This window comes from Callithrix jacchus, chromosome 1 (genome assembly GCF_049354715.1).
Source record: "Callithrix jacchus isolate 240 chromosome 1, calJac240_pri, whole genome shotgun sequence".
NCBI classification, from domain to species: Eukaryota; Metazoa; Chordata; class Mammalia; order Primates; family Cebidae; genus Callithrix; species Callithrix jacchus.
Genome location: NC_133502.1, coordinates 133,871,107 through 133,889,708, shown reverse-complemented (window position 1 = coordinate 133,889,708; position 18,602 = coordinate 133,871,107). Strand labels below are relative to the sequence as shown.

Sequence of the window (18,602 nt, the reverse complement as noted above, 5' to 3'; positions counted from 1 at the left end):
GTTTCTGTAAAATATTTGTAGGACTAGTAAATGGAAGTGTGATTAGATTTGTTTTCTGTGGCCTCGGAGAAAAAATAGAGCCAATAGATAACATTATCATTAGACAAAAGTTTTTGGTTTAATGCAGTGGACTGCCTTCTAAGATACGTTTCTGATGCTGAATGTGTTTGGACACAAATAGCCACTTGGTGGTGCTGTTGTAGAGGATTCAAGCAATGGTTGTTCCTCTCTAGCTGTCAGGTTTTGTTAAGACCAGTGCCTAGTGCGTTGTTTGTACTTAGGAAGAGTGGTTAGTAACTGTTTTCCTAAATTGTTTAATGGAAGCAAAGTGAAATATACACTTTTTTTTCTGTTATCTCTAAATTTTTTATTCTATTGGAAGAAAAAAATACATTTGATTTAGTCTTTGATCTGTTTAATGGTTTCTTAAAATATATTCATTTGAGTACAGTCATTAAAATAAATAATGTAATTACATGGTATATAAAATGACCAAAATCAGTTAAGATATTTTCCACATCTTATTTTGAATACTTGTACATTCGCTGTCTCATGTGAGAATCTTTTCCTTAAAGACATGCAAGCACAAAATATGCACACAGAGCTTTGCTTTAAATAGGCTCAAATCTTATCCCTCCCCCATTAAAAAAATTATTGGCCAGGCTCATGCCAACAATCCCAGCATTTTAGGAGGCTGAGGACCCAGGAGGTCCAAGCTGCACGAGCCATGATTGCACCACAGCACACCAGCCTGGGCATCAGAGCGAGACTTTGTCTCAAAAGAAAAAACAAAACAACAACAACAACAACAAAAAAAAACCACTACCAATTGGCAAGGTTTTTTTTTGGATATGTATGTGTCTTTTTTATCAAGACGCATAAATATCCAAACAGATTTCAGTATTTTGAGAGAAATGTTTATTTCTATGTGTCTTTAAGTACTCACTTTAAACATTCTATCCTGTGATGTAGATCATAGGATCCTAGACATACTCTTGAGGCATCTACTTTGGAGGTCACATAGTGTAAACCTTCAGTTGTTACTGGGACTTTGGTTGCTTTTTAGTCATTACATTCTTACCCAGTTTATTAGGGAAAGCACCTCTTTACCTGTGTGCTCCTACCACAGGAAAAGACAGTAAATACTAGGCTTGCATCCAGATATTGTCACCAGTTTCTGAACTCTACACACACCACATCATAGTCTGATTTAATTCACAGTTTTGGCTGCCACATCATATAGTTGATACGTGATGAGCTTACACTTTATTTTTTTATTAAAAGACTTTTTTTGTAGCAGCTTTAGGTTTACAGAAAAATGAGCAGGAAGTACAGAGAGTTCTCATATACCTGCTTACCAACTCCTCCCCAAGTGAACCAATTTGTACATTATTATTAACAAAGTCCATAATTTATGATTAGGGCTTACCCTTTGTGTTGTACATTCTATGGGTTTTGATAATTTTATAATGACATAAATCCACTGTTACAATATACAGAATCTTTTCACTGCCTTAAAAAATCTCCTGTGTTCCACCTATTTATCCCGCCCCTCTCTCTCTCCCCCAACCCCTGGCAACCACTGATCATTTTACAGTCCCTATAGTTTTGCTTTTCCTGGAATCTCTGTAGTTTTGAATCATACAGTGTGTAGCCTTTTCAGATTGGTTTCTGTCACTCAGTATTTGAAGTTCCTCCATGTCTTTGTGGGGCTTGACAGTACATTTTGTTTTATTGCTGAGTATCTTCCATTGCATAGATGTAGAGCGGTTTGTTGATCCATTCACCCATGACATCTTGGTTGCGTCCAAGTTTTGGCAATTATGAATAAAATAGTATGCGGGTTTTTGTGCGGATATAACTTCGCAACCCATTTGGATAAATACCAAGTTTAGTTTTGTAAGAAACTGCCAAACTGCATTCCAAAGTGTATCCTTTTGCATTCCCACTGACAATGAATGAGAGTTCCTGTTGCTCCATGTTCTCATAGCATTTGGTAGTGTCAGTGTTCTGGATTTTGGCCATTCTAATGGCGTATAAGTAATCTCTTGTTTTCTTTTGCAATTCCTTAATGACATATGATGTTGAACGTGTTTCATATACTTATTTGCTGTTTATATATATTTGGTGAGTTGTCTTTTTAGATCTTTTGGGGATTTTCAAAACTGGGCTGTTTTCATATTGTTGTTTTAAGAAGTCTCTAGGTATTTTGGGTACCAGTGCTTTGTCACATATGTTTTGCAAATGTTTTCTCTGAATCTGCAGCTTGTCTTTTTGTTCTCTTACTAGTTACTCATATTTTAATACACAGTCTCTAGGTGTGTATTTGCTACATACTATATTTATTCATGTAAGACTTCATAAGTATATCATTTAAAGGACGCACAAGAAGACACTTTCGGCTGAACCCAGCATCCTAATTTGTGAAGCTTCTGTGGTTATTTTGAGCCTATTAAGTTCTGAGAAATAATATAGAATGTTAAGTGCATAGATTTTGGAGATTTACTTGGGTTCGAATTTTGTTTTTGCTGCTTTAGCTGTGTCAAACTAGGGCAAGTTACTTAAATTCTCTGTTCCCAAGTTTCCTCATTTTTAAAATGAGGATAGTAAATATGAATGCCTGTTTCATTATGTAGATGCAAGGATTGAATGAATTAAAAATGCAAAGTGCTTTAGAGTCATGTTTAGTACATATTAAGTGATCAAAAATATCAGTCCTTGTTGTAATTATTTCTGTTATCGTTATTGTCATTATTGTTTTCTGCCTCATCACCTCAGTATCAACCTGGCAGTTTCTAATTGGTAAAAGGGTATATATTGAATCATTATAGATGCCTGTATGTAAATTGTATTCATTGGTTTCTCTGTGCCCTGGTTTTAAGCTAATGAGTTTAATATATCTTCCAAGTAATATCTCTTCAAATTTTGAAGCTCACCCCTTCACCCAACAAACTTACTGTTTCGTTCTAGGCACTAGGGATAGAAAGATAAGTATGTACTGACCTGGAAAGAATGCATCTCATAAAGGAAAACAGATACAGAAATAAATTTTTTCATATCCACCTGTATCTGAACCTATATACTCCCTTTATCTCCTATTAAAACTGGTGAACTCTTTGTGCTGCCCAGACCAGCCCCTCTCTTTGAATACTGATCTTGCTACCTTTTGGTACCAGCAAATACTTCATTTCTCCACCTAATCATTGTCCCCCTCTGCAGTGAATTATTGCCAGCAGCCATTTCACTGGTCATTGCTCGGTTCTCATCTTGACCCACCAGCTGCATTTGACAGCATTGGTTATTTTATCTTTTTTGACACTGGGTTTCCTAACTCTTTCTGACTTCTAAAGGAAGAGTGCCCCAGGACCGACGTTTTCCTACACTAAGTGATGATCTTCTGTAGTTCCAAGACTGACAACTACTAATTTATTTCTAAAATTCAGACTTCTTTCTAACACTTGTATATCCAGTTTACTTATTAAAGCATTTTAAAGTTAGCCTGTCCCTGAATAAATTCTGGATCCCTCTCTGACTCCCCAAAAAACAAGAAACATAAAAACAACAATACCTTGCTACTTCTGCCATCTGTCACCATCTTGATAAATAGCAGTTACATTCTTCTCAGTGTCCAGGCCAAGAACCAGGCCAAGAATCATTCTTTAGTCCTTTCCTTCTTCTCCATCCTCATACCCCTGTTTCTGTCATGTTCCCTTAGTCTCTATTCACAAAGCAGTCTGGTTGTTTTGAACTGTATGAATGGTCATGTCACTGTTCTTATCAAAGCCTTCTAGTAGCTTCTCATCTCTGCACAAAATCCATGTCCGTCTTTCCTGTGGCCAGTACCGCCTTCACATGATGTGACCTGTTACTCCCACCTTGCTCTCTCTGCTCCCACCTCTTTGCTTTCTTCTAGCACCAAACACTGTTGTGTCAGGGGCTTTGTTTTCGCTGTTCCTTCTGCCTGCCTGCTTCCTTCCTTGGATAATCATATGGGTCTTCCATGCATCATTTAGATTCCTGATCAAATGTTACCTGATCTGTCTAAATTAGTTGATACTATTTTTTTTTTCCAGAGCTCATAAACCTCCTAATAAACCTAGAATTTCACTGGGAATTGATACCAGGTTTACTGTACTGTAGTCTTACAGAAGTCACTTTTGAAAACCAGAACTGCGTTGATCTATCACAGGTCTAGTTCACAGCCTATCAGTTGTGACTGCAAGTTTTAATACCTGTGTTCCAATATGTCAAATCTGAGATCTGAACTCATTTACACCAGTGGTGTACTCTTATTGACATCAAACTACTGTTTTTAAGATCAAATATCTCCATATCTCTGATGCCTTCCCATCGCCTACCTACATCTGCTCACCTCCCCTCTTCTCTCAATAGAGTCTCGCTCTGTCACCCAGGCCGGAGTGCAGTGGTGTGATCTTGGCTCATTGCAACCTCTCCCTCGCGGGTTCAAGCAATTCTCCCGCCTCAGCCTCCTAAGTAGTTGGGATTACAGGTGCGCACCACCACGCCTGGCTAATTTTTGTATTTTTAATGGAGACAGGGTTTCACATGTTGGCCAACCTGATCTCAAACTCCTTATCTCAAGTGATCCACCTGCCTTGGCCTGCCAAAGTGCTGGGTTACAGGCATGAGTCAGTGGGAGGATTGCTTCAGTCCAGGAGACAGAGGGTGTGGTGAGCCATGATCGTGCTACTGAACTCCAGCTTGGGGAGCAGAGTGAGACCCTGTCTCAAAAAAAAAAAAAAAAAATTGATGAAAAAAATAAATAAATACATTTACATTATGTAAAATTAGAATGAAGTCTTTAGTATTCTTTAGTATCTTTCTGAGCTTATATTTCTATGCAAGCGAGCAAAAGCAATGCCACAGGAAACGTGATAGTTTGTGAAGTAGACAATGATTTTGAGCATAATTCCCTAGGGTGGGTAGATTATGGAACACGGAGATGTTACCAACAGAAAGTGTTTGAGTGTGATGCTCTTTTGAATGAGTAAGTTCCAAGAAATCTTTAGGCTGAAAAGTTGCTTGCTTCCAAACTCTACTGCTTGGAAATATGGGTGCTAAGATAGCTGTTCTGCCTTCATTGTCCCCTTTTGGGTGTTTTTGTTTTTGTTATCAAACTTTTATTCTATCAGAAACCTGTTTAATCAATGATAGGAGAAATGATAAATGATATTTTAAATAATTTTTTATTTACTTTCAGATTACTCAGTGAAAGGTTATAGTCAAGAATTGCTTATGTCAACCTGTTATTGTGCCTCAGTGTGAGACCAAAAGTATCCTCTTATCTGATCCATTGTAGAAGATTGGCAGGGAGGCCCTATTGTGCTTTTTATCCGAGAATGATAATGTCTTCAGAGACAATAATTTTGGATACTGCTTTTTTTATATATTCTAACCTGTGCATTTTATGCTGTCAGGCTCACATACCTCTGTACTGAGCTTACATCTAGCATTTTGCTTGTTCCCATTCTGTCCCTCACACTTGGAGTTTCCTCTTTTGTTAATACCACCTATTAGATTTTACCCATTCTTCAAGACTGGTCTCATATCACGTATCTGTGAATATCTCCTTGACTTTTGCCTCTTGCCTTGTATGCTCTGAAATTATCTTCTACTTTATATTGCATAATTTGGTATGTTAAAGTATGATGCCATACATTAAGCATACTGTGAAGGCAAAGCCTGTGTCTTAATCATGCCACAAGTATTTTGTCACTCTGACGTTTTGCAAGACCTACTTCTGAGGTCTTTACAGCACCATCATGGCATATGTAAAAGATACTTAGTGAATATTTATTTGATTCTTGAAATAGTCTCTGAAGGGGATAGTTAATGGATTTGTGAGTCTTAAAAGTCAAATTTACAAGCTGGTGGATATGCATGTTATTTGGAAGTTCAATGACGGTTCAATAGAATACTAGACAGGTTTTCTTTACTGAATCATTGGCATTTGTTCTTTATTATTTGAAATCAGTTATGCCACGATTAAATTTTGTAAATTATGGTCAACCTAATGCACTTAAATCTAAATCAGTAGTTTAATACACTACACAGAAAAAAGCCAAGTTCTCCATAACACAGTATTGCTAAATGCATTCATAGGTGCCATAACTGCACTATAGATGCCAAAGCTTTTTTTTTGAGATGGAGTTTCACTCTTGTTACCCAGGCTGGAGTGCAATGGTGCAATCTCAGCTCACCACAACCTCCGCCTCCGGGGTTCACGCAATTCTCCTGCCTCAGCCTTCTGAGTAGCTGGGATTACAGGCATGGGCCACCATGCCCAGCTAATTTTTTGTGTTTTTAGTAGAGATGGGGTTTCGCCATGTTGACCAGGATGGTCTTGATCTCTTGACCTTGTGATCCACCTGCCTCGGCCTCCCAACCTGCAGGGATTACAGGCTTGAGCCACCACGCCCGGCCTGCCAAAGCTTTTTATACACCTGAAATAATTTAGCATATGTTAAGTGACTTATATAATAGAACATGGCAATTTGAAGAGCTTTATACCTCAAGTCTTTTAAGTATTTCTTAATTTTCATCATTCCAGTAGAATTATTAACTCATTTTTAAAAGCAACATCTGCAAACTTATTAATAATTTTCCAAGATAATTTACTCCCATTGTTGGCATTAGGGAATTGTAAGGTCTTCTCTATCAATCATGATCTTTAAATAGAAGAAGTAAAACTTATACATTCTTTCTAAAGAAGTAACTTCATCCCCAAATAAGTTACTGGAAGATCTTAAAATTTTAAGGTAATCATGTTTTGTCTCTCCAACCTCTGTTCTGCCCACATATGAGAGAGAGAGAGAGAGAGAGATTTCAGGAAAAACTGAGGTATATTATTTCTACTCCTTCAAATAAAGTCAAGTCAGTAGTGAGAAATATAACAGGTAATGTGGTATCTATTTAAAATAAGTTTTCACAAAGTTTTGTTAAAAAATTGTTAGATTAGATAATCATTTAATATGATTTGTGGTAAAAATGTTAAAAATCTGCTCATGAACTAAAGAGGTGTTTGGGTTCTACAAAGGCACTAGTACTTTAAGCCCACTTAATTTTAGCTGTTTAAAAAAAATACCTAAAGGAAGAAAAGCAAATAAAAACAGTTTTGATGTATGCATGATGTTAAACTAAGGTGACTGAAATCCACCAAGAAAAATAAAAGACAATTGGGTCTGAGGTAAAATATTAAAAAACACAATTAAAAATAATAAGAATACAAATTCAGACTATTAACTAAAGACAGAATAGTCAAAGTGGCACAGGAAAGAGAGCAAGTAAAAACTTAGACCAAAGTTACTGATGTTACACAGCAGCAAAAGAACTACAGTTTACTTTAAACAATACACAAAGAAATAAGAGGATATGATATATTCCTTATGTTAACTGTGCTCCTTCACTAAGTTGGGTAACCCCTGAAATACATACCATTTAGGGCACTTGAGAAAAAAACAATACAAATGAAGAAATGGAGGAAATTGTTTATGAGAAAGGAGTAAAGGAGTTTAAGAGCTTAGCCAGGCAATAGTTATAGGAAGACAAAGACTTAAAAGATTTCTCGGGGAAAAAGGGCTTTATAATGCATTCATCCCTCACGGTTGATCCTCTGGCCAGCTGTTCACCAATGTACTTTAGTTGTATTACACTGTCCTCTAGCCTGTATACTTTCACTCTCTTTTCTTTTGTTTACCTGCTATCTTCGGTCCTACCAACTTGATTCATATCCCAGTCAAACTCTGCACCCATATACTAAACATTTTTTAAATAACTAATCCATCTAGACTTAGTGTCTGGACAGCAAAATGAATCAGTCGCTACTCAAATTCATCACTGACACATAAATAAATGGAATAATTTTTCACAGCCTTATTATGTTTATGTTATTCAGTGAGCCATAGTGGTGAACATGGGATAAAACCATAAAAACAAAATATTTGGCAGCTAAATAGAACAGCCAACACTCTGTGAACATTTTATTAGCAAGGAGAAAAAATAAACAACATAAGATCCAATCACTCTAAAAGTAATATACTAATGTAAATAAAAAGGGGTGTGCTATGTAATAGAAAAAAACTAAAATGGTGTACCTCTGTTTTTATTATTATCTATAACAAACCTCAGTGCCTGAGAGCTGTGGGATTCCCTAAGTTAGAGAAAAGAAAAATACTGTGTGGCATAGGTTTGCTTTCTATTAAAACTTTTAGATAGAATATCCAGTGAAACTAAATAAACATATAAGAACTATTATTCACATCACAAACATTTTGAGTTAGAAAAATAAAAGGAACTTTTAAATTATGCTAGCGTATTTAAACCTTGATAGGACTTATAAATATTCTGGTTGATAATCCAGCTTATCAGAAACAGTTCTTATGCATAAGATGAAAGTATATCTGGTGTTATGAGTGATATCCTTGTGAAACCTCTTGATAGTGAATTATTAAATTAAGCCGAGACAAACTCTAGAACATGGATTATTTACATACTTGTCTAAATTTCCACTGAAGATGGCAAATCGAACATACATCTTCTTCCCATCCCTACCAATAACCCGCTGAAACGACAGAAGAGAAATACTTAAAAATAATAACATATAAATTGTAAATTAACTAATGCCAAAACTAATAAATATTAGTTCTTCCAAAGTAAAACACAAAATGGGGTATAAACAGAGGAAAAATAATTAACAGATTTAGCTTAATAAAAATGTTAAGATTTCTGAGAAAGAAAATATGCCGTAAATAAAATTATAAGACAGGCAAGCTACAAAAAAATAGCAAATTTGTTTTTAAAAAGGACAAATAGAAGAATATATAGACTGTCTAGATATTATGAAGAAACAACCAAAAACATGGACAAAGGGTAGAAACAAGTCAGCTATTTCACAAAACTGGAAATAACAGAGGGCCAATACACACATGGAAAAGAACGCTCAACCTAATTTCTAATCAGATAAATGCAAATTAAAACAAAATGTTACTTTTTACGTCCCAGTAAAAGTTAGGATTTCTGTCTATTAAAAAAGCTAGTACAATGCTAAGATGAAAAAAAATGACCAAGATATATTGTTAAGTCAAAAAAAGTAAGCCAAAGCATGATAATTGTATTTTTGTTAAAAACAAAATAAGTACTCTAAATTATTAACAGTGATTACTTCTGGGAAGTGGAGTAAAAGGAGAAGAAGAAAATTAATTTTTCTATTTTGCTTTGTGAACATGTATTTCTTCAATCTTTTATAAGAATGAAGTGTAAAAAACATTAAAAGGAAAAATGAATTTACAGTATAACAAAAAAGATATAATGTGAAGACAAGAATTTTTATGATTTTCACAAAATATAAGTAGACAGGATCAAATTGACAGAAAAAAGAAAGGAAAATCACAGTCAAAGACACCATAGATAAGTGTAATTCTTCGAGAGTCTTAGAAGCAAAGAAGAATTAGCTGTGGAACAGACAACATGACAATTAATATTAAATTCATTCTGAATAATTAAGCCAACTGAACTCCTCCTCCTTTCCCTCCTTTTCATGACCGTATATCTCTGAGAGGCCTACCCCTCATCTACTTTACATCGATGAAAAAGATACATAGAGAAATAAACAACTGATGAAAAAACCCAAACCAGCTACTGGAAAAACATAGCCAAAACAAATGAAAGACCAAGATAAACAAAGGAAGAAATAAAGAAAATACAAGAATCAGAAGATAATCTTTTGGAGCAAGGGGAAGAAGAGAGTGTATTTAATATCCTTATTAGAGAGACTGAGGGGGACACTGCAGTCATAAAACAGGGTGCAGTGAAAAAAAGCCAGAGACCAAGAATTGTTAGGATTTAAAAATACAGATATCAGCTAGGTGTGGTGGCTCTTGCCTGTAATCCCAGCACTTTGGGAGGCTGAGGTGGGTGGATCACTAGGTCAGGAGTTTGAGACCAGCTTGGCCAACATGGTGAAACCCCATCTCTACTAAAAATATAAAAATAAGCCAGGCGTGGTGGCACACACCTGTAATCCCAGCTAGTCTGGAGGCTGAGGCAGGAGAATCGCTTGAACTCAGGAGGTGGAGGCTGGAGTGAGCTGAGATTGCACCACTGCAGTCCAGCCTGGGCAACAGAGTGAGACTTCTTCTCAAAAACAAACAAACAGATATCAAAAGAAAATATTCAGTAGTTGCTGGAAGATAAGGAAGTATCTCAAAATGCAGAAAAGAAAGATTTTAAAATGTGCAATAAAAGTTAAGAGATGAAGATGAACAACTCATGAAGTTCGACATCAACCAAGTTTATAATTCAACAAATATTAGCATCTACTGTGTGTAAGACACTGTTTGAAGCACTGAGGAAACAGAAGTGAACAAGAAAAACATCTGTAGAGAGAGAGTAAAAATGCGTAAAAATATCAGATTCAGTGAAGAAAAATAAAACAGGATACAAAGATAGTAGCAGGAAGACGCTTTCACAGAGAGTGATCGCTGTGATGTGATAAGGAACCGCTTGAGCAGGGACTTGACAAAGTGACAGAATAAGTCAGAAAGTGAGAAAGTAGACAGTGGACAGGGAAAATAAAGAAATAATTGATCTAGATAAAACTGATAGGAGGTGAAGAAGGCCTTCACCCTGAAAGGGCTTGCCAAGGGTAGATCATCAAACCTAGGACACATCCTGTGAAATAAAATTCAAATATTTTAAAAATTCCTACATTGAGATACCATCTCATGCCAGTTAGAATGGCAATCATTAAAAAATCTGGAGACAACAGATGCTGGAGAGGTTGTGAAGAAATAGGAACACTTTTACACTGTTGGTGGGAGTGTAAATTAGTTCAACCATTGTGGAAGACAGTGTGGCAATTCCTCAAGGACCTAGAAATAGAAATTCCATTTGACCCAGCAATCCCATTACTGGGTATGTATCCAAAGGATTATAAATCTACTGTAAGGACACATGCACGCGAATGTTCATTGCAGCACAGTTTACAATAGCAAAGACCTGGAACCAACCCAAAAATCCATCGATGATAGACTGGACAGGGAATATGTGGCACATATACACCATGGAATATTATGCAGCCATCAAAAACGATGAGTTCGTGTCCTTTGTAGGGACATGGATGACCCTGGAAACCATCATTCTCGGCAAACTGACACAAGAACAGAAAATCAAACACCACATGTTCTCACTCATAGGCAGGTGTTAACAATGAGAACACATGGGCACAGGAAAGGGAGCATCACACACTGGGGTCTGTTGGGGGGAAATAGAGGAGGGACAGCAGGGGGTGGGGAGTTGGGGAGAGAGAACATGGGGAGATATGCCAGATATAGGTGAAGGGAAGGAAGGCAGCAAATCACACTGCCACGTGTGTACCTATGCAACAATCTTGCATGTTCTTTCACGTACCCCAAAACCTAAAATACAATTAAAAAAAAGAATATACCGCTACCGATCACACACACACACACACAAAATTCCTTAGTTTCCACAGAAAAAAACTAGATTACAAACAAAACCATTACAGTGATTAGGTTCAAGGAATCAAGAGTGTTGTAGACAATACCCAATTCCAGTGGATACTGACATGATCACAAAAAGAAAAGCAATTATATATTATGTGTTGGAAGTACACAATGTCACTTCTAAAATATTCTTGCCAAAAAAGTTGATCCTGAGTCTGATCAAGCCCCTGAATCAACTGCTGATTTACCTCTTCTCCACCTACGCATTATTCAGCTCTTTGTCCATTTCCCAATAACCTCTAGTCTAAAAACAAAGACATTTTTCAAAAATTTGTATTTTAAAATATTTTATACAGCCTGTAGATTCTCATTCAGAATCAGTGACTTCACACTTTAAATGTTAGGTCAAGCCTGGTAGGCACTAAAATTAATTTTTTGAGTCTGTGAACAACTTAGCACTTACTTTCTTAAATCTGATTTAGTCTCAAGTTAGAATACTTATATAAACATTATTTCTTAAAACAGAAGGTTGTGTTCAATTTTCTGTATTTTTTTTTTTTTGCTATTTGGAAATACTTGTTGCTTTGGGTGATATATAAAATGTTCTTTGGCATCAAATAACCATTTTTTTTTACAAGTTCTATTTGTGGACACAAAAATAATTTATTGTTTTATTTTCCACTTTAATTTTGGAATGGGGGTGGTTTTTGAATTATAATCTTGTAGGAGGATCAGTGAAGGTCAGTAAATCATGTTATAAAACCAATGGAGTATAATTGTTTATGTCCTTCTTGTATAGTCTGTTATCAGAATTTTCCATGCGTCAATCTATGTTTTGTAAAGTTGTTTTCCCTACTATAAGGAAAACACTGTCAAAGCTTTCTTACAGTAGGGAAAGCTAACATTCTGGGGTTCAGGACTTTAAAAAAGTAATTTAGTATTTAAAAGATAAATTAATTGAGGATATGAGTACTCAAAATTGTAAATGATGCCTTGAATTGAGTAGTATTCAATGACAAGAACAAGGTGGCTGAGAGCTATAATCTGTGTTTTTTCAGGTTGTTAGCATAAGTTATAGAAGTTTTATAATAAATGCATTAAAAAATTATGGTGTACTAATTTGTTAATTAAAATCCTCTTCATTAAAACATTTTGTCTTAGAAAATGGCCTTAGGCATTCTTTAATTTCTTGATTTGGAACAGAGTGAAAAAGCATATGAAGCGATTGGGATAATTGTAATGTACATGTTGCCCTGCTTGTTGATGATACTTTTTTGTAGTTTATAAAGCAAAGTGTTGTAAACACTTTATAGAATGAAATTTTACTACTTGACTAACAAGCCATACTCTATCCAGAGGATTTCCAGTGTCAGCTTTCATTTTGTAATGCAGAAGCTTTACTGTGATATAATATGTTATGATATTTTAATTAGGAAACTAGATCATGGGTACTCCACATTATAGAATAAATTTCTCAATGTTCCCATGTTCTACGAAATTAGAATGAAAAATACATTTGAATTTACATTAAATTTGATATGCTTTGAATGTTGAGAAGTCAGGGAAAGTGGTGGAGTGGGGATTATGTAATTTGTTTGGGACTCCATAGTGGGAGGTGGAATCAAAGCAATTTTTAATTTATAAACAGTACGGAAATTTTGACCCATGGCATTTAATTTACATGAATCTTTCTATTTTTTTTCTCTGTTTGTTATAGGCAAAGGGGAAGATAGTGATGTACTCAGTATAAATGCAGATGCTTATGACAGCGACATAGAAGGCCCATGCAATGAAGAAGCAGCTGCTCCTGAGGCACCAGAAAATACAGTTCAAAGTGAAGCTGGTCAGATAGATGACCTGGAGAAAGACATTGAGAAAAGTGTGAATGAGATTCTGGGACTGGCAGAATCTAGCCCAAAGGAACCCAAAGCAGCCGCCCTGGCTGTTCCTCCACCAGAAGATGTTCAGCCTTCTGCACAGCAACTAGAACTGCTAGAACTTGAGATGAGGGCAAGAGCGATTAAGGCCCTAATGAAAGCTGGTGATACAAAAAAGCCAGCCTAGGTATTTAACTTGAGTTTGAATTTTAGGTATGTTTGAACAAAGCCACATCATATAATTTTGTATCTAAAATTTATTTGGGGTCTTATATGTTATTTCTCATGTAACCCTTATTAGGTCAACTTATTTTAGGTGTAAAATACCGTGGCTATTTCTTTTTATTCTTTATTTTTTTGACTACTTTCATATTATAAATATGTGTTATTGTCTTATGAATTGATGGCAAATATAATTGGATAGCCTGGGTACTTTGTTAGATGAGTATTTAGCTGTGTCTGCAAATCTTAAAAGCCATTAGCAAAGAGTAATGGTATTTTTTTCTTTATTTTTAAAAGTTTGGCCACCAAACCTAAAAGCAAAAGATTGACCAAGCATGTTTCTCTTAAGGCAACCTGTATTTTGCAATAGAATATTAAATTATTGCTTTAGATTTGTTAATAATTTGAGAAATTTAGTTTTGCTTATATGTGCTTTTAAGATATATACTGTTTTGAAGATTCCTTATGTTGATACAAATTTCATAGTTAAAACCAAATAACAGAGATCTGAAATAGATGAGAAAAACTTTTTTTATTAAAGGAAGGAATTAATTTAAGGCAGTTTTTAACAATGTAGAACTAATTGCCCATGTTTAATTATAGCAGACAAGCCATTCTAACAGGTATTTGATACTATTGAATGCATTATTCTAGTTTTTTTCTTTAATAAAAATGGAACAAGTTTTCATTTACATTCCAAGCTGTCAGGAAACTGAGAATACTTTATTATCCAGGATTTCATCTGATGTAGTTGCTTAAAGATCTGATGTGCTATAATTCCACAAATCAAAAATAAAAAAAGGCTGTCATTCTGGATCTGAAGACTTTTGATACTTTTTCAAAAGCAAAATTAATTTCAGAAACCTTTGATAAGTTGTTGTTATAATTAGTCTAATTTTGTAGTTTTTATAAATAAATTACTATCCTTCCACAATTATGGATGCTTTTCCCCGTCACTAATTGCAGTTGTTTGATACCAAAATAAATTTACCTAGAGATCCTTAACTTAAAATAAATTAATTTTTTAAAAAACATAAAACTGGAACTGTGGTTTCTATATTTGATAACAAATGTATATTTTATTTATAATCATGCTCTACTGTTACTGTATGAGGATTTTCCTTATATATAAAAGTTGCAGGGATTGTGTTTTATTTGCTGCCTTAATTATGTTAATTTTAAAGGGTTTTTACGTGGAAATAGAGGACATTTATGAAACATCGGAATTGCAGTTACAAATTCTTTTTGTTGTTGTTCCTGAACATGGCTTGGAATAATTCTACCATTTTTTTCCCCCTCCTTGAATCTTTCTAATAAAGCATAGAAGAAGCCTGTATGATTTTAAATGCTTCTCTTAGGCTGGTAAACAGATTTGAGTTATGAGTTTCATTGTTATTGCTTTCAATGTCAAGATGAAAAGACATTGATATAATTTTTCTATTTCAACTTAAAATAACAGTTAATATGCTAAAATAGTACAGAATAAACTATTGCTGCTTGCTAGTTACAAAATGCTATAAATGGCATCTGTATGATTAAACATACAAGAGTAGAAAAAGGTCTGAGGACTTTGTAAATGATTGAAGTCTCCACCTTCATGAAGCATTGTGTGTCCTACTCTGTGCAGAATGGTTTACAGGACATTTGACAGTAGTGGATATGTGTGAGGCAGAATGAACAGAACAATTTAGCGCCTACTTAGTTCCCTAACTTGGAAAATCAACTTTTTATCATATTCTTCTTTTTTTAAAACGTTGAAGACTTGAGAGCTTTTTGAAAATGAATGGCTTTAGAGAGTGGCAATGTTTGCTTTAGAAATAGCAATGGGAAAATACCGTGTATATTGATCTGATGCTGCCATTTAAATATTTAGCTCAGAGGTATTTATCGAATGCCTACAAGGTGCTCAGTCTTATTCAAATCTTTATTTTATTTTATTATTGTATTATTTTAATTTTTTTGTAGGAAGGGAGGAAGGCAGGAAGGGAGGAAAGCAGGAAGGGAGGAAAGGAGGAAGGGAGGGAGGGAGGAAAGAAGGGAGGGAGGGAGGGAGAGAAGGGAAGGAAGGAAATCAGGCAATGAGAGAGACATTGCCGACCTGGATCTAGAGGTCTACAAGTTGATTTCTTTTTTTCTTTTTTTGAGAGAAGGAAAGAAAAACAAGGAGTGAAGGAGAGTAAGAAAGAGGAATAAAAAGTGGGAGAGAGAATGGAAATATTGCTTTATTCTAAAAAAAAAAAGGTATTAATAATGGCCAATCAATATTTCATTTAAACCTATGAGTAGGTGTGATGTGGTATTGACAAGAATGTATATTTTGTGTATTTAAAGTGGAGAGCTCTATAAATATTTATTAAGTTTACTTTTTCCGGATCTGAGTTAGAGTCCTTGATATCCTTATTAATTTTCTGTCTCATTGAGTCTAAGTCTCTATGCATTTGGGTGTTAGGATCGTTAGCTCTTGTTGTTGCATTGATCCTTTTACAACTATATCTTTGTTGCTTTAAAATCTATTTTATCAGATACGAGAATTGCAACTCCTGCTTTTTATTTATTTATTTATTTATTTTTGCTCTCCATTTGGTTGATAAATCTTTCTCCATCCCTTTGTTTTGAGTCTTTGTGTATGTGAAATGGGTCTGGATGTAACATGCTGTTAGGTTTTGGCTGTATCTTTTGATTGGGGGATTTAGTCAATTGAAATTTAGGATTACTGCCATTTGATGTTAACTGGCTGTTTTATCCATTTGTTGATGTAAATTCTTCTTTATGTTGATGCTCTTTACTTTTTGGTATATTTTTAGAAAGGCTAATACTGGTTGTTTCTTTCTATGTGTAATGCTTCTTTCAGAAGCTCTTGTAAAGCAAGCCTGGTGGTAATAAAATCTCTGAGTACTTGCTTGTTCATAAAAAATTTTATTTTATGAAGCTTAGTTTGGCTGGATATGAAATTCTGGGCTGAAAGTTCTGTTCTTTAAGAATGTTGAATATTGGCCCCCACTCTCTTCTGGCTTGTAGAGTTTCTGCTGAGACATCTGCTATAAGTCTGATAGGCTTCCCTTTGTGGGTAACCTGACCTTTCTCTCTGGCTGCCCTTAGTATTTTCTCCTTTGTTTCAACCCTGGTGAATCTAATGATTATGTGCCTTGGGGTTGCTCTTGAGGAATATCTTTGTGGTGTTCTCTGTATTACCTGGGGTTGAATCTTGTCCTGCTTTGCTAGTTTAGGAAAATTTTCCTGAATAATATCCTGAAGAATATTTTCCAGCTTGGATTCATTCTCTCCGTCGCATTCAGGTACACCTATCAAACGTAAATTTGGTCTTTTCACATAGTCCCACATTTCTTGGAGACTTTGCTCATTCCTTTTTATCCTTTTTTCTCTAATCTTGTCTTCTCGTTTTATTTCATTAAGTTGGACTTCCACCTCTGATATCCTTTCTTCTGCTTGAACAATTTGAGTGTTTAAACCTGTGCATACTTCTCGGAGTTCCTGTATTGTATTCTTCAGTTCCATTAATTCACTTATATTCCTCTCTAAGTTGTCTATTCCCATTAGGATTTCATCAAACCTTTTTTCAAAGTTCTTAGTTTCTTTACATTGGGCTACAACATGTTCTTTTAACTCACAGAATTTTCTTATTATCCATCTTCTGAAGCCTGATTCTGTTAATGGGATGCGCTCATTCTCCATCAAGCCTTGTTCCCTTGTTGATGAGGAACTGTGATCCTCTTTAGAGGGAGAGGCATTCTGATTTTGAGTATTCTCAGCCTTTTTACGCTGATTTCTTCCCATCATTGTAAATTTATCCACCTGTTGTCTTTGTAATTACCAACTTTCAAATTAGGTCTCTGAGTGGACGTCCAAGTTGTTAATTCCCAGGGCCGAAACATGAGCAACCCACTGTGCCGGCCAAAACAGCGGCGTTAAGACTGATGGTGCTTTTCTGCCCAGGAATCTCCAGTCTGGCTTCCTTCTTGAGTCCGTAATAGGCGACTCTGCCTTCCCGGAGCTCCAAACCTCGGTCACAAGGGGAACCAGTCCCGTTTACTCTGCACCACGAGCTGCTGCGCCAAGGTGCCGGCAAAACCGCTGCGCTGGCCACAAGAGTCGCGCTGGCGACCCGTGTGACTCCTCCACTGGGAGTCTTGTCCGTGAGCGACCAAATTTTGTCTGAAAGTGTGGTGTCTCTCGTGCTCTGCGCTTTAACTGGGAGCTGCAATCCCGAGATGTTAGCAATCAGCCATCTTGGATCGTTCTCTCTCTTATTCAAATCTTAAACCTAGAGATGTTACAATATAGATTTTATTGTGGAATAGACTGGTTAATACAGACACGGCTACTGCTTGTTTTTATGCCTGATTTCTTCCTTTTGTTAAGGTGAGGAACATTTTTAGGTAATATTTAACTAGTAATTAAAACATAAAAAAAACGGCAGCTGAATTTTTCATTCACTGTCAAGCAATCCTGATATTTGATGAAGAACTTGACTTAAATCTTTTTTATTTTTATTTTTTTAGAGATGAGGTTTTTGCTATGTTGCCCAGGCTGGCCTCAAACTCCTGTGCTCAGGCTGTCTCTCCCACCTCAGCCTCCTGAGTAGCTGGAACCACAGGCACACACCACAGAGCCTGGCCCCTCGAATCTTGAATGGTGGGTGCCAATGGATAATAAGTCTTCTATATTAATGAGCAGATACCTCAAGCCCTAAGCCTTCATTCACATTAAATGTTCCTACTAATCCACATAGATATATGCTAAAAATCTATCACCAGGTTACCAGTAACATTTCAATTATGAAAAGATCACTCAAAATCTACACATCTTTTTATTGAACACTATTGACTCCTCAAGTTAATCAGGCAATATATTCTTTCCTAATAAATCTTTTGGCCAAAACTTATTTTCAGCAAAATGTTAGATCTAGGATTTGTTATCTGAATAAAGGTATTCTGAATCATTTGGACAGTAATACAGATTACAACAAAATCACCATTTTTCAATGCCATTTTCAAGGTAG

The 18,602-nt window shown here is 35.6% G+C and overlaps 1 protein-coding gene across 3 annotated transcripts in view; it reads left to right on the top strand.

Moving 5' to 3' along the window:
• The window catches only part of CAAP1 (caspase activity and apoptosis inhibitor 1), a 68,546-nt gene extending 53,925 nt beyond the window's left edge, over positions 1-14,621 (top strand). For all 3 annotated transcript variants that reach the window (XM_002742985.6, XM_054256914.2, XM_078370346.1), the window contains one exon: positions 13,201-14,621. In XM_002742985.6, coding sequence (XP_002743031.2) covers positions 13,201-13,547 — 347 coding nt within the window. In that variant the 3' untranslated portion in view covers positions 13,548-14,621. The remainder of the gene's footprint in view (positions 1-13,200) is intronic.
• The last annotated feature ends 3,981 nt before the right edge of the window (positions 14,622-18,602 follow it).